The sequence below is a fragment of the Pleurodeles waltl genome, chromosome 3_1 (assembly GCF_031143425.1).
Source record: "Pleurodeles waltl isolate 20211129_DDA chromosome 3_1, aPleWal1.hap1.20221129, whole genome shotgun sequence".
Taxonomy (NCBI): Eukaryota; Metazoa; Chordata; class Amphibia; order Caudata; family Salamandridae; genus Pleurodeles; species Pleurodeles waltl.
The window spans coordinates 85,410,665-85,426,379 of record NC_090440.1 but is presented as its reverse complement, the minus strand read 5'-3'; the positions used below and the strand labels follow the sequence as shown (position 1 = coordinate 85,426,379).

The following is a 15,715-nucleotide window of genomic DNA, read 5'->3' as shown; positions in this document are numbered from 1 at the left end:
AAACAAAAAAATCCCTGGTGCCTAGTGGTTTCTGCCCCCCTTGGGGGGAGATCAGCCAAATCAAAATAGGCTGATCTACCCCCCCAGGGGGCAGAAATGGCCTAAAATAACCCCCCCCCCTCTCAGGGAGCGATCCTTGCCTAAGGGGTCGCTCCCCTTGCGTGAAATTCACGCAAAAAAAAGCCTCCCTGGTGTCTAATGGTTTCTGCCCCCCTTGGGGGCAGATTGGCCTCATCAAAATAGGCCAATCTGCCCCCAAGGGGGGCAGAAATGGCCTAAATATATATTGCTCCGTAGGGGAGCGACCCTTGCCTAAGGGATCGCTCCCCACAAAAAAAAGAACATCACAAAAAAAAAAAAAAAAAAGCTCCCTGGTGCCTAGAGGTTTCTGCCCCCGGGGGGGCAGAAAAGGCCTTCCCAAAAAAATGCCCCCCCTGGGAGCGACCCTTGCCCAAGGGGTCGCTCCCGTTGCGTGAAATTCGCGCGCAAAAAAAAACTCCCTGGTGTCTAATGGTTTCTGCCCCCCTTGGGGGCAGATTGGCCTCATCAAAATAGGCCAATCTGCCCCCAAGGGCGGCAGAAATGGCCTAAATATAATTTGCCCCCCAGGGGAGCGACCCTTGCCTAAGGGGTCGCTCCCCACCTACAAAAAAAGAAAACATCACAAAAAAAAAAAAAAAAAAAAAAGGTTCCTGGTGCCTAGAGGTTTCTGCCCCCCCTGGGGGCAGATCGGCCTAATAATAGGCCAATCTGCCCCCAGGGGGGGCAGAAAAGGCCTTCCTAAAAAAATGCCCCCCTGGGAGCGACCCTTGCCCAAGGGGTCGCTCCCTTTTGCCAATTTCATTGAGAAAAAAAAAAATCCCTGGTGTCTAGTGGGGTTTCAAAAACCGGCTTTTGAAACCTGTGAGAGACTTCAAAGGGAAGGAAATACATTTCCTTCCCATTTGAAGCCTCTCGGGGCCTCCCCCAGTGATTGAAAGAGAAATGCAAAAGCATTTCTTTTTCAATCGCGCTGGAAGCTCTGCTTCCAGCGCGATGGGGGAGACCCTGTGACTAATCAGCGCGCGCTCGCGCGCTGATGTCACAGGGGGGTGTTGAGGGGGTCGGGGGTGGAAGTGAAGGGCTTCCCCTTCCATCCCTGACTTTGGGGGGGTGGGGGGGAAGCACACAGAGGGAGCGAGAGCGCTCCCTCTGGGCTGTGTGCCGAGGACGTAGTGGTTACGTCCTCGGCACAGCAGCACTGTGCCGCAGGACGTAACCACTACGTCCGCGGCACAGAAGGGGTTAAACAGCCACTGAATGGTGGGAATGGATTATTATTTTGGAGTCCCCAGTAACATAGTGTGGGGACTAAGAGATGATGTAGACAGAAAGAGCATGTTGTGGTAAACATGTTGGTGGTGGTCCCATTGTCCTAGGACTACCACAGTCTGAGTTATGAGCAAAAATGTTTGCTGAAATTAATAGCCTGCAAAGCATTATGGGGCAAGTTTCCCGAGTGCATTCAATATTGTAGTATCGGCTATCCTGCTGTGTCAGGAGAGCCGCTTTGAGGATTTCTGTGTTTTTTACGTGAAGAATTGATCAATCACAAGTGTTTTTGTGAAAGCTAGGGAGCGTGAAGGGGAGAGCCAAAAGAAATGACTTTGGTTTGGTAACAGTGTGAAAAATGTGACCAGCGCTTTCAATACCGCAGATGGAATTTGCAGTGTTCTTCACTGTGAGTACCATGGCCACCATGGAGTGTGAAGGGGAGAGACGAAAGAAAAAAAAATAGTTTGCCCAGGTTGAAATATATCGGCAATCGTGCAATAATCCATGTAACAGGGTCAGTCTGCAAGGCGTTAACAAAACCGCCCCAAGGCGAGACAAATGTAAAGCATTTACCAATGACATAAAGGGATTTTTGAAAGGCAAGCCCACGAACGAGTGAAAGTGATGGGTTTGAGAGTGGTTAAAAGCCCACAGAGTGCTTACAACAGGTCGAAAAGTGCATGCGCGCTTGACCTAAACGATTGTAGGCAGTCACGTTATTTGTGTGTAATCTAGCCCTGAGTCGGTAGACTAAGAGGTTAAAGGGAGAAGAGAAAAACAGGCGACTGTGTCACGTTCACTCTTGTTCTCTGCACAGAGATAGTTGCGCACAGTGCAGCAATCTTGTGCACGTCGAATCCACTTTACCTCCTTCTCTTAGGATTCACTCACAGACTGATCTCTGTGACAAAACTGATCTGCCTATATGGGAAACAGATCTCTGATTTGCATGTGTTTTGCAGAAGGCACATTTAACACCCTGTGCTACTTTACAGGGAGTGCAGAATTATTAGGCAAGTTGTATTTTTGAGGATTAATTTTATTATTGAACAACAACCATGTTCTCAATGAACCCAAAAAACTCATTAATATCAAAACTGAATATTTTTGGAAGTAGTTTTTAGTTTGTTTTTAGTTTTAGCTATGTTAGGGGGATATCTGTGTGTGCAGGTGACTATCACTGTGCATAATTATTAGGCAACTTAAAAAAAAAAAATATATACCCATTTCAATTATTTATCATTACCAGTGAAACCAATATAACATCTCAACATTCACAAATATACATTTCTGACATTCAAAAACAAAACAAAAACAAATCAATGACCAATATAGCCACCTTTCTTTGCAAGGACACTCAAAAGCCGGCCATTCATGGATTCTGTCAGTGTTTTGATCTGTTCACCATCAACATTGCATGCAGCAGCAACCACAGCCTCCCAGACACTGTTCAGAGAGGTGTACTGTTTTCCCTCCTTGTAAATCTCACATTTGATGATGGACCACAGGTTCTCAATGGGGTTCAGATCAGGTGAACAAGGAGGCCATGTCATTAGATTTCCTTCTTTCATACCCTTTCTTGCCAGCCACGCTGTGGAGTACTTGGACGCGTGTGATGGAGCATTGTCCTGCATGAAAATCATGTTTTTCTTGAAGGATCCAGACTTCTTCCTGTACCACTGCTTGAAGAAGGTGTCTTCCAGGAACTGGCAGTAGGACTGGGAGTTGAGCTTGACTCCATCCTCAACCCGAAAAGGCCCCACAAGCTCATCTTTGATGATACCAGCCCAAACCAGTACTCCACCTCCACCTTGCTGGCGTCTGAGTCGGACTGGAGCTCTCTGCCCTTTACCAATCCAGCCACGGGCCCATCCATCTGGCCCATCAAGACTCACTCTCATTTCATCAGTCCATAAAACCTTAGAAAAATCAGTCTTGAGATATTTCTTGGCCCAGTCTTGACGTTTCAGCTTGTGTGTCTTGTTCAGTGGTGGTCGTCTTTCAGCCTTTCTTACCTTGGCCATGTCTCTGAGTATTGCACACCTTGTGCTTTTGGGCACTCCAGTGATGTTGCAGCTCTGAAATATGGCCAAACTGGTGGCAAGTGGCATCGTGGCAGCTGCACGCTTGACTTTTCTCAGTTCATGGGCAGTTATTTTGCGCCTTGGTTTTTCCACACGCTTCTTGCGACCCTGTTGACTATTTTGAATGAAACGCTTGATTGTTCGATGATCACGCTTCAGAAGCTTTGCAATTTTAAGAGTGCTGCATCCCTCTGCAATATATCTCACTATTTTTGACTTTTCTGAGCCTGTCAAGTCCTTCTTTTGACCCATTTTGCCAAAGGAAAGGAAGTTGCCTAATAATTATGCACACCTGATATAGGGTGTTGATGTCATTAGACCACACCCCTTCTCATTACAGAGATGCACATCACCTAATATGCTTAATTGGTAGTAGGCTTTCGAGCCTATACAGCTTGGAGTAAGACAACATGCATTAAGAGGATGATGTGGTCAAAATACTCATTTGCCTAATAATTCCGCACTCCCTGTATTTACATCAGCATATAGTCTCTCAGACGACCTCTTTAATTGTATCCTTTCCCTTCGCCAGCATCAGACGCTCTCATTGCCAGATTCACTTAAACTCTGCTGCGACTTCAAGGAGCAGCATTTTATATAACTACTGAGCAAGGCAATGTCCGAGTTTTCGGGTTTCCCTTTCTTTTGTTTTGTTTCTATAAATTTGTGTAATTTGTTAACCAGGTTCTCTACTGTGTGCTGATTCCTGTCTGTATCTTATTGTTTTCCCTATTTCACCAATTTTGGTTGCTATGGCGAAGCCTTCCGAGGCTGGCAGGCCACGGTCCCCCATAAACCAACTAAGCTGATACAGCAGCATCTTTAATCATTGTTTCAACATGTTCTGTTTACGTGCTTTCGCATTTCCTTTAGCATTTGCTTCTTAATCTAGCTGTTCTCATTCCAATTTAAATGCTTCTTTTATTTCTGTAACACTCTCCTAATCTTGCTTATTGTTTGCTTCTTTTGTCTACAATATGAAGGTTTTTCTGTCTTCAGAAACTTTTAACTGGGCATCATGTAATATGATTGTGACGCTTAGACAATTTTCTCTCAAGTGCCCAAGGTTTAAAGTTGACCTTTTATCTTCAATATATCAGCTTGCTGCTCTGCATTTTCTAACCAACTCCCAAAGTTCTTCGTTTATTGTGCCTCCAAACTTTAGGTCTCACTCACTAGACAGCACGCGCTCTGCCGGTTGCAAGACATATTGTCAGCTCACAGTACAATCGGGGCCTTCCTCTTGCTTACCATTGGTTGGCTTTGTCACTCATTTGCTTGCTTCTCATTTGTCCTATTCTTTGGGTCTTACTTCCTTTTCTTTTGTTTGGCTCTCCCCTGACGCATGCGCATGCTCACTTTTGGAGCACTACTTTTTTTTCTTTTTGATTAGTACTCCACGAGGGTGGATGTTTTTATCAAATTGTCTCCCTTATGCATTTTTTTATGCTTCTGTTCACCACGCCCGGTGTTGCCCCGCCCCATTCCATGATGCACTCATCCTCATGTGCTTCTCCACCTGTATTGATTACTTGCCCTTGGGCTTCTTCAACTGGCAGCACCTTGCTCTCTCTCTGTCGTTTGCCAAGTGCTCTATGGTACTCTCTCTTGCCCCTTTTGCCTTTCTTCACCCCCGAGTTTCCCTCAGCAGTGCTTCCACCTCTCCCCTGAATCCTGTGGTGCTTCAGGCCACTTGTATGGCTCGCACCCGCGTTGCCTTCCTGCACACATGTTGCTTTACCCCAGCCGCTTTTATTTATTGAGCCAACTCTTATCCGTAAATGAAAAAAAAAAAAAAAACCACTTATTTTGTATACGCGTGCAAATTGACACAGACTGGCACCAATATGCTTTTTTACCAGGTTTTTTTGGAAGGTGCTGCACTGCATCCGAGATGATGTTGAGCTTGAAAGCACTGGTAAAGCCATTAAGTTCCAGAGGCCTGACCTATTGGCTTTGCCAATGCTTCTTTAAATTAGCCTTTCCGAGAATCTACTGACCTTAGTCTGGAGTCACTGATGGTCTCTGACCAGTCCTTGCCCAGGCAATACAGGACAGTAGTAACACTGCCACAATCACAATTTGCCGTGGCTTGGACACCACAGATTCCATCAGACGGGCTGTTGGCACCAGTATTTCCATTTGCTGCCACGCTTGCCTGCATTCCCTGTTTTTTCAGGCCTTGTCCAGTTGTCCCTCATGAACATGCCATTCAGCGGGAGTCCATTGTTTTGGAGCATGGCAGACTCTGCACTTCATGGGGCTATGGCACACTCCCTGGGTTTATCTGACCCACCTCGTAGTAGTATCAGTCCTGCTGTTCCTTTCGTGGCTTCAGCAGAGCTACCCCATACATTTAGCCAATTTATCCCCAGCATGGCGGCCAGGAGTTTCACTGTCTCGGTACCCACCTTCGTCGAGATAAAACTGACGCCCAGTACACTGCCACCCTGCAGCCCCACCTGCCAGATTCTTTTAGCGTGCTCTTAGTGGAAAACAGTCACCCCGTAGGAGGCACTATTCAATGATTCTTGCATGGTTGGCAGGCCATAACATCCAACGAGTAGGTCCTGGAACTTGTTTGGAAGGGCTATGCCCTACCCATCCTTTCCGCACCATTGCGCCTTCCTCATTTTTCCAGTGACTGTGGGAAGACAGTCTTTGTTTTCTGGCAGGAAGTGCAAGCCCTTTTGGCAAAGGGGCTATTGAGAGGATGCCTGTGCCAGAAGTAGGATGTGGTTGCTATTCCTACTACTTTCCTGTGCCCAAGAAGGATTGAGATATTCAACGTATTCTAGATCTGCGCCCTCTCAATCCCTTCCTCCGGAATGAAACATTCAAAATGCTTACACTGGCCCAAGTCTCATCTGCCCTCGACCCTGGATTGTTTGTGGTGGTAGCAGCACATCTTCAGTGGTCAGGGGTGCCAGTCCTCTTCTACCTTGGCAACTGGGTATTGAAGGCTGGCTTGCCAGAGGCAGTCATTAATCATCTCCAGACTACAGTGAAACTCCTGTCGTCTTTGGGGTTCACTAGCAACATGCCTAAGTCGTTCACGACTTCTCAGATGCTCATTTTTATGGGGGCCATTCTGGACACTGTTTGATTTCATACCTTTCATCAAGGAAAGAGAGTCCAGGACATTCAGGCTGTGATCACGACCTTTCAGCCTCAGTGCTCGTTTTCAGTGAGCTCTCCTCTCAGGCTGCTGGGACTGATGCCCTTCTTCTGGTCCAGCACACCAAGTGGCATATGCAGACTCTGCTGTGGGATCTGAAGTCTCAGTGGGCCCATCAATAATGGGACCTCTCCGACCATGTTCAGATTTCAGAGGAGACTGCCAAAGATCTACCATCGTGGTTACTGGACAGCGATTTGGTCAGTGACAGACAGGCCTCCTCCTTTTCCCTCCCACAGCTGATAGTGGTGGCGAGTGCTCATCGCTTCTGGGTTGCAATAGCTGTCTCGCAGAGGTGGAGATCAGAGACCTGTAGTGCCCAGGGAGTTCTGGCTCCAAATCAGACTTCTGTAGCAGAGGGCCATCCATGTGGCTTTGAAAGCCTTCCTTCCATCCTTGAAGGGGAGGCTAGTACAGATGCTCCCGGAAAACGCCACCGCCATGTGGTACTGTAACAAATAGAGCGGGTGGAGTCACGGACCCTGTGCCATGAGGCCTTGCACCCTTGGAAATGGCTGGACCACCCAGGGATCTTCCTGGTGGTAAGCTACCTGGTAGGATCATTGAATGCCAGGAAGGACGAGCTCAGTCGTTGATGCCAACTGAATCACGAGTGGCAGTTATGCCCAGCAGTGGCACAAGGTTCCTTCCGAGCACGGTGAGACCCTTGGCTTGTTCTGTTCTCCACTGCCAAGAACATGCAGTGTCAGCCCTTGTGTGAATTGGAGTTTCCAAAGCGTCTCTCACTTGGAGATGTGTTCTGCCTCCTTTGCAGTTTGGTATTCTTGTATGCCTTCCTGCTGATATCACTCCTGCCAGAGTTCTCAAGAAGAGCAGGCCCGACAAGGCCTAAGTCATCTTAGTCGCGTCCCGTTCTGGGTACGGTGAGTGTAGTATCCAGGACTCTGGCCTTGAGCATCTGTCATCCGATCAGGCTTCCACTCTGGGAGGAGCTCCTGTCAAGGTTGGTGTGGCCAATAGGGCAGTAAGGCAGTGTCATATGAGCTGGTCTAAAAGATCAGTGTGTGGGCCATTTTTTGAATGCTTGTGGGCCTCTTTTATGGTCTGCTTTACTCTTGATTTCTGAGATAATAAAACAAACATTGCCTGCAACAAGCTAAAATCCATGCAGTCTTCCATACCTTGCAAGACACTTATACAGCAAGTCTTTGGAAGCTCAAAACTGCCTGATTTGTAAACATGGGACACTTCTGTTTGCCTAAGTAATTCACTAATGGGGGGCTGCTTTTTTTTTTTTTAGCACCTGAGCCTATTTTCTGTTGGAGTCCGACCCTGCATGCTGTTGCAGTAACAGGGCAAGGTTCTACAAACAGAGCCTTCACAACCTCTGCTTTCATGCTTGGAGATTGATTGGCGGCAGCAGAATACCTTTGACCTTCCTGTGGAGGCAGTTGATGTCACCTTGGCACCCAGACGTCCCTGGACAACAATTTTATATGCCTGTTGTTGGGACAGATTTGTGGTTTGGTCTGACACACAACATATAGACCCTCTCCAGGGGAAGTTATCTGACGTTTCCTTTTTATTTTTTGTCCTTAGCTCAGCAAGTCCTTGTTCTGGCCACAGTTAAAGGGTACCTGCTCTTTCTGCCTTTGTGGTTGACAGATCAGCCATCTTTGTTTGTCTCCAGTTATGCTCTTATTGATAGGTTGACATCATTAGGTTCCTCTCTTTCCTTAGTCATGCCACAGAGGGACCTTTACTTGGTCCTCACATAACTGATGTGCACTCCATTTGAGCCACTTCATGGCTGTTCCTTCCAGCTCTTCACCCTCAAGCCCATGTTTCTCATCGCAGTCACATCGGCACGATGTGTGAGTGAATTTCAAGTGTGTCAACCCACGGTGCACCACTTTCTTCCCTGGCAAATTGGTTCTGCTGACCCATGCATCTTTCTTGCCTAAAGTTGTGATGCCATTCCAAGTCGGTCAAAACATCACTCTGTTGATGTTCTGTGCTCCTCCTGACCGCACTTAGGAGGATAGACTCCATCGCTTCAACCCCAAAAGAGTGCTAAGCTTCTACATAGATCGTACCAAAAAAACACAGCCAAGATGATCTACTCTTTGTGCGGTACTCTGGAGCGAAGAAAGACATGACTGTGCAGGAGAGAACCAACTCTCGCTGGATCAGACCTTGATTGAAGGTCTGCTTCGTGCTGGCTATAAAAACAGCCTCTGGAAGAACTGCATGCACATTCTAGCATGGCCAAAACTGCTGTCATTGTATTAGCATGCAGAGTTCCTGTCCTAGAAATTTGCCAGGCAGGGCAACATGGGCATCCTGCAAAACGTTCACAAAGTACTTTTGTTTGGATACTCTGGCTCACCAAAAGGGGCACTTTGCCCACTTTCTCCTGTAGGACTTTCTGGTATGAGTCATCCACAGACCCATTTCCATACAAGTACTGCTTGGGTATCTATTCAGAAGGTGAGGAATCTGTGGCTAGAAGACTATGAGAAGAACAGGTTTCTTACCTTTGGTGATGCTCTTTCTGGTAGAGACTAGCCACAGATTCCAGATAGTGGTGGCTATAATGGCTCTGCATGTCCTTTTTGGAGCGGAGCAGCGTAAGAGCAGCTGCTGCACAGTGCCACCTTCCAGTGCCTCCCAGGTACTGCTGAAAGGTTTCAGGATCCAGTTTGATGCCAGGGAAAATATTGAGAAGGTAAGGAATCTGCAGCTAGATAGTCCCTACTAGCGAGAGCATTACCAAAGGTAAGCAACTTGTTCATTATGATGTAAACTACCCCTGGACCTTCATAAACTACATAAAATCTAAGTGACACAGTGGCAAACAATTGCTCCCATTTTTGATTAACTGTCAATGTACATCTGTTAATAATGTTCTTCTGTTGCTTGACAGTGGTGATATCTGTTTGCGTCTCCTTCTTTCTCTCGAAAACCTTTGATAATTTGGTCCATGACATACTTCTGGACACCCTCTTTGCCTCCCTCTCCCTCACATTCTTCTCTCTTTTGGAACTTCTAGAGCATGTCCTTCTCACCCAAAGCATGCAAGAGAGCAAGGTTTGTCCCACTCAAATGTTTGCGGTGCTGAGAAGCAGTTCACTGGGACCTTGCAGTTAATTTATCTGGCCGTGTGGAGCTCTGCCCCAAGGAGCATTTAAAGGACCAAAAAAGTGACTGTACAAAGTTAACACTGAACCGGGGCAAGGCACCAAATCTATCCAGCTAGTAAAGCGACCTTGATGGCCATGTAATTTATTTCTCCCACTCTGAGCTTTTACCACAAAAACCAACAGCTTCCAGTTTTGGACCTTGTGTGTGAAGTTAAAAACTTTGACTGTGGCTACAAGCTTGGTGTATCAGGCCTTTGCGCCATTGATATCTGTCTGAAATCATGCTTAGGTCCTAGTAAACCTTTTTCTAGGAGCATTTTCCTTAAAAGGTAAAAACAAATCTCTCTGGGTTCCCTTATCCAGTTTTATTGATTCTGGTGTCTTTATGCTCTTAAAAGCGTATTCTCTGTCTTTATAACTGATGTGAAAATGCTATTGTGTTGTGTTCTTCATGTTATAATTGTTATTACTGATTGAAGTTAACAGCCTCCTCTCTGGGTGCACCTACAACTTGTACCACATCTACCAGAGGTTCCCCTGAGATTCTCTCCGAATTGTGTTTTCGTCTAGCCAGATTGTGTTTAAGTATTTTGGTAGGGATCACCCCCTCCCAGACTGATAACCCAGGTTCTGATAATAAGGTCCTGGGTAGCTGTTTCCATCAGTTTTCTAGGCTTCGACCAATATTATCCTTACTTTAAAAAAAAATCACAAACCATAATCCTGGGGTCTGCAGACAACTCTAGGCTTGATTATTGTAATTGCTTTTATATTGGACTCCTCAACATTTATTTAAGCCTCCTACAGAGAGTACAATTAGCTGCTGCTACACTAATAGTTGAGCTGGCTAGGTTAGATTATATTTGTCAACTGCTTGAAATGTTCTCAATAGGCTGCCTGTTAAAGACTCTCTCCGTTTTAAATAAGCTGCTCCCCAAATTATTCATATTCTGGTTGGTCAGTAACTACGTGTTTGGAATTAAACCTTCCAAACTAATGACATCAAAGCCTACTAAGTATCCCTTGAGTTAAGCGTAAACTAAATGAGGTTTGTGGATCCTATTCTTTAGAACTTCTTTTGTCGACATCTGGAAAATGTGATCTGCTTAACCACCTTTTGGAAGGAACTCAGAATATACCTTTTTAGGGTAACCTTTTTAAGGCCGGCTCCAAGAGACCCTGTGGGGTGGTGTTAGCAATATAAATCCAAGAAATCAGTCAGTTAAAACAACCCCAGCAGCCAGTCAGTTGTCCTCAAGCAATGCCTATTTACCACACTGCCCACATGCTGGAAGACAACTCACCAGTCTTCAGTCCCCTTACTGTGCATTTTGTTGTACTATATTATTCATATATAAATGGGTGAACATTCTTTGAAAGACCTTGATATCATGATGTCCCCCACCCTCTAGTCCCCCATTCTCAGTACCCAGTAGCTATGGCTTTGCAGCGGGTGATGATCCCTTGTGGAACCTTTGCTACCCAGACGAGTCCCTTATGGCTCAGGCACAAAAGGAATAGCGTATAGAGTACTGTATAGATTCCCTTTGGAATGCACCTCCAACACAACACATACATGAGTTAAACACTTGCTCTGAGGAACTCTTTAGCATGTGAAGTTGTCATCTAAGAAGCATAGCCTCTCCTTCAGCGTTATGTGGGTTACACAGTTGTTTGCTTTGACTACTGTCAAATTGACATTGGACACTGCCAAAAACCTATTTGCCACTGATTTCACCACGTCTTTTATGTCCAGTGTGCAGTTGACAAGTTAGTCTCATATTTGCAAATAAAATATTGTAGAAATAGTTATGCTCTAAGACTTTCTGAATCATTCCTTAGAGCAGTTCTAAGAAGTTGTTTCAGGACATACAGTTTACTTTTGATAGAGAGGGTGTGCTAGTTACTGAGTGCTTCAAAACAAGAATCCAGCAGTTTTGTGTGATGTGTTGCAGTGTGCTACTGAGATTTGTGCATATGTTTCATGAAAACTAGATTGAGTTTCTGTTTTCTAGGCCTGTGTTTACCTCTGTTCTGTCCTTTGTTTTTCATCGAGGCACATTACATTCTAAAATATTTCTAAAATTATGCTTGCTAACGTGACTGTTTACAAAGCTTGCGAGTCCTTAGTCGCCATCTGGCCGACCAGTTTGAGGATGTGGGGACTGTGAGCTCAGTAAGTGCTGCACAAAACGGCTGCATCTTCTTTTCACATCTGTGCAGCGACAAGAATAAGCAAACACCCTCCTGTAGCTATGCAGCCCACATTGTGAACATGACATGCCTCTAGTGTCTCAACAAATGGTCACAAGAGGGGAAAAAACAAAATGGGTATAAACTTCCTTCGAAATGGCTGTTGACCTCTGTCTAATGATGGGAGCTGTAGACATTGAATGCCTGAATTTACCATGCGCTAGTTTTTGCTGACAACAGTGTGTGGAATTCATCATAGAAAAATAATCAAAGTCCTGCAACTGCTAGAAAATAATAATTAAGAGGATGGAGTATGCTATATAAATGCTGCCTTACATGGAGCAGCTGCCTTTTATATGGCTTAATACTGCCACTGAGTGCAACAGAGAGCAGGTGATGGGTTTTGCATCGTCTTCTCAGCCTTTTATCCATATTGAACAGAATAACGGATGATCAGAGAAGTATGCATCTTGCAAAGCAGGGAACATTTCTGTCCCCATCCCAGATAGTACTTTTCTCTTTCGGCATTGAAACAGAAGCTGTGCCAACTACAGATATTCCTTGGTAAAAGAGGCTCATGTCCGGTCTTCACGGACCATTCAACCCTTACGGATTCTGCTCTTCCCCATGAGTACAGATTGTCTTCAGGAGCAGATGTGTGTGCAAGGCAACACACATGCATGTACCCATTCATTTTGTGACTTGCCAAATGTGCAAAAACACTTTTTCCCCTCTGATCTGCATTAACACACATTGAAATTACCTTTTGATAAATCTGTCCGGAAATGTTTTTTGCAGCCCCATTTCTTTTAGAGGTTCTGCTTTACAGTTTGATTAAAGAGGTTTGATTCTGTAGCTGTTGAACTTTTTACAGACACTTTCCTTCTTGCCTTCAAACTTCTTGTCTGCCTATTGCTAGAGATCATATGCATCTGATTTCATTGCTGTTTTATTTGGGACATTCCGTTTAAAGAGACCTGTTGGCACGTAAGCATGCTGATCAGACCTTGTATTATTCTGTCGCTCACCACAGTAAATATTCTGAAATGACTTTAGAATCTCAGCTTTGTTCTCTCCTCTTCCCTGCAACCTGGACTGTTTCTACGAACTACTGTGAATTTGAAATAAAAAAAGATACTTAGCTCATTTAGCCTTTTATGTTTATTTTATTATTTTTACACTGCAAAGATTGTTCACCATTGATCACTGGTTTTAAGAATTTACAACATATTTATGTAAAACAGTGTATGTACAATTTACAGTCCGTTTTGGATTGTTTTTACGGCTTACCTTTCAGGTTGTATTTTCCTCCTCCCCCACCCCGCAAGCTTGAAAGACATTGAAGATAAAATGTGCTTAATCCCGCATTGATTTTAAAAAAAGTGTATTTTGTGTAAATAAAACCCTGCAGGCTAGACAAAGAGAAAAAATGAATGAAGAACATAACAAACGTTTATCAGACACCGTTGACAAGCTGCTATCTGAATCTAATGAGAGGCTTCAACTTCACCTTAAGGAAAGAATGGCTTCTCTGGAAGATAAGGTAGAGTATAATTGTATAGAGTATAACCGAAATAAAGTGTTCATGCAACCCATGGGATGTCAACCTAAATGTTTCCATTCCATTCCGTCACGTGCATGGGAATGGGTGAAGAATTTGAAAGTAGTTCCAAAAAGACCATAAGTAACCAGTTTCTTTTGGTTAGGGGTCTGTTCCATGGTTTTGTTTGTGCTGTACTTGTGCCTCAGAGTCCTTATCCCAAAATGTTCCTTTCCCTGAACCCAATATTTTACATTTCTTTTCATAGCATAGCTAATGTACATTTGTATCTGTTCCAAACGCGATACTACGTTTTTTTTTTTTTTTGGTAAAGGGGTAAATGACTGTTAGTTTTGTTTAGGGCTACATGAAAAAATTAATTTTTCACTATGCACTGCTAGCTGGAGCTCCACAACGCTACAGTTAGTATTTAAAAAAAAAAAAAAAACGAATGATTATAAATGGCAGTAAGCTATATTCTTTGCAGTCAAGTGGCACCCAGGTAGAACAACTTTACCTTGGCATGTCTAGAACCATTGTCTTAAGTTTTCTAGTGTCTAATATATAGTAGGTTAAGTTACTTAGATGTCACCAAAAGTCAAAATTCTGTTGGATGGAAAGCTGGGACTTGTTAATCGTGTCAGCATGGCATTATGCCATGTGGCAGTAATGCTTAGTTTATTTGGTAATGGCAGATGCTGTTTTACTCTTGATCTCCTGCTGTTCACTTGAACCAGTAGCTGGAAAAATGCCTTTGATCTAAATTTGGGTGCCGCTTGGGCCATTGGTTTACATTGTTTTGCTGCCCTTTTAGATCTCAAACCGATCTCTACTGAATAAGGGAAAAGTAGAGAGCCTTCCAGGCAAGAACTAAAAGTGCATAATTGAAAAGTAGGATATACTTGGAGTCAGTTAGTGAGCTTAAGGTCGTATGACTGTCATGTTGGTATTATGGTATGCTAAGACAGAAATACATAGTTTAAGAATTGTTAGATAAAAGGTTCCCCAAACTGCCTTTTGCTTTGGCTGTAGTGGATATTCGATTAAAGGCATCCAATGACAAAAACCCTTACTACCTTTTTTTTTTTTTAAGCTTTTGTTGGATACTTACTAGGTGATAACATATTCTGTTTCACACAGGAGAGTCACAGCAATAAGGTACATTATTTAGGAAAATAGAGGGGAAATGATGTTGCATGATCACATAAGTGTAATGCTTGGCCGTCTAATGTAGCTTTTATCATAGTCCATTCCATTGTGCATATAAAGACCATATAGTAAATGTAGCATATGAAAGAATATAAAAATGTAGTAATATGTTCAGTACCCCAACCTTCAGTTAACTATCATTTAATTCTGTGGAGAGCAGATGTATATTCTGGAATGAACAAGGACTGAGCTTTTTGCTGTGATGTGTATACATAAGTCTTCAGGTTTCTAATTCGAATGTCTGAATTATATTATTTTAGAATGCTCTTATACGAGAAGTTGAACACGCAAAGAAAGTTGTTGAGGAAACTCAACATGAAAAGGTATGTTGCTTGTTGATGGTGATCATGTGAAATATTTCCTATTATTTCTAAAGACTAGATTTTCTGCAATTGTCCAGTTCTGGTTTAGTGTTGTCAGTGAATATAGCTTTTATTAGTAGTAGTTCTTAATTGTTCAGTGAACCGGGACTCAGCACAGCATTCGTGTTGTCTTTCATGGGCCTCTTCAAGCCAACTGTTTGACTTAGATTTGTGTGATGTTATATTAATTTGCTTTTTCCTGCACCCCTTTAGTTTAATATTGTCTATTTGCAGTAGGTAAATGGTTTTGTAAATGTTAGTTTAGAAGCTATATTGTATGTAAAATAAAGGTATAGCTCCTCCTATGCGTTGCAGAAGCTTGTATTAATGTTCCTCTTTTCTTGATATGTCAGGATCAACTGCTATTAGAGATTGAATCAATGAGATCAGAGAATGACCAGATAAGGATAAGAGCAGCTTCCCTTCATCATCGGTAAGCGTAATCAAGAAGATATAAAAAATAATTGAACCTACTGCTTTGATACATGCTTCATAGTTACATATTTAGTCCAGTTTAGAGAAGAAGGAAAGAGTATCCGGTAAGTTCAAGTTTATACTTACCTAGAGAATTTAGGAAATATCCAGTGGTGAGGTCCAAAATGTCAAAAAATGTAATTTCCAGATACCACCATTGAGTCAAGACTGTATCATCGGCCACTCATATTTCTAGCAAGTCGCACCCACCACAACTGATATTATGTACCTAAATATTTGGTTGACCGAGTGGTATG

At 43.7% G+C, this 15,715-nt stretch overlaps 1 protein-coding gene across 14 annotated transcripts in view; it reads left to right on the top strand.

Annotated features, from left to right (window-relative positions):
* Positions 1–15,715, top strand: part of PPFIA1 (PTPRF interacting protein alpha 1) — a 540,698-nt gene that overhangs the window by 249,828 nt on the left and 275,155 nt on the right. For all 14 annotated transcript variants that reach the window (XM_069221888.1, XM_069221884.1, XM_069221890.1 and 11 more), the window contains exons 11-13: positions 13,285–13,416; positions 14,883–14,945; positions 15,338–15,417. In XM_069221888.1, coding sequence (XP_069077989.1) covers positions 13,285–13,416; positions 14,883–14,945; positions 15,338–15,417 — 275 coding nt within the window. The remainder of the gene's footprint in view (positions 1–13,284; positions 13,417–14,882; positions 14,946–15,337; positions 15,418–15,715) is intronic.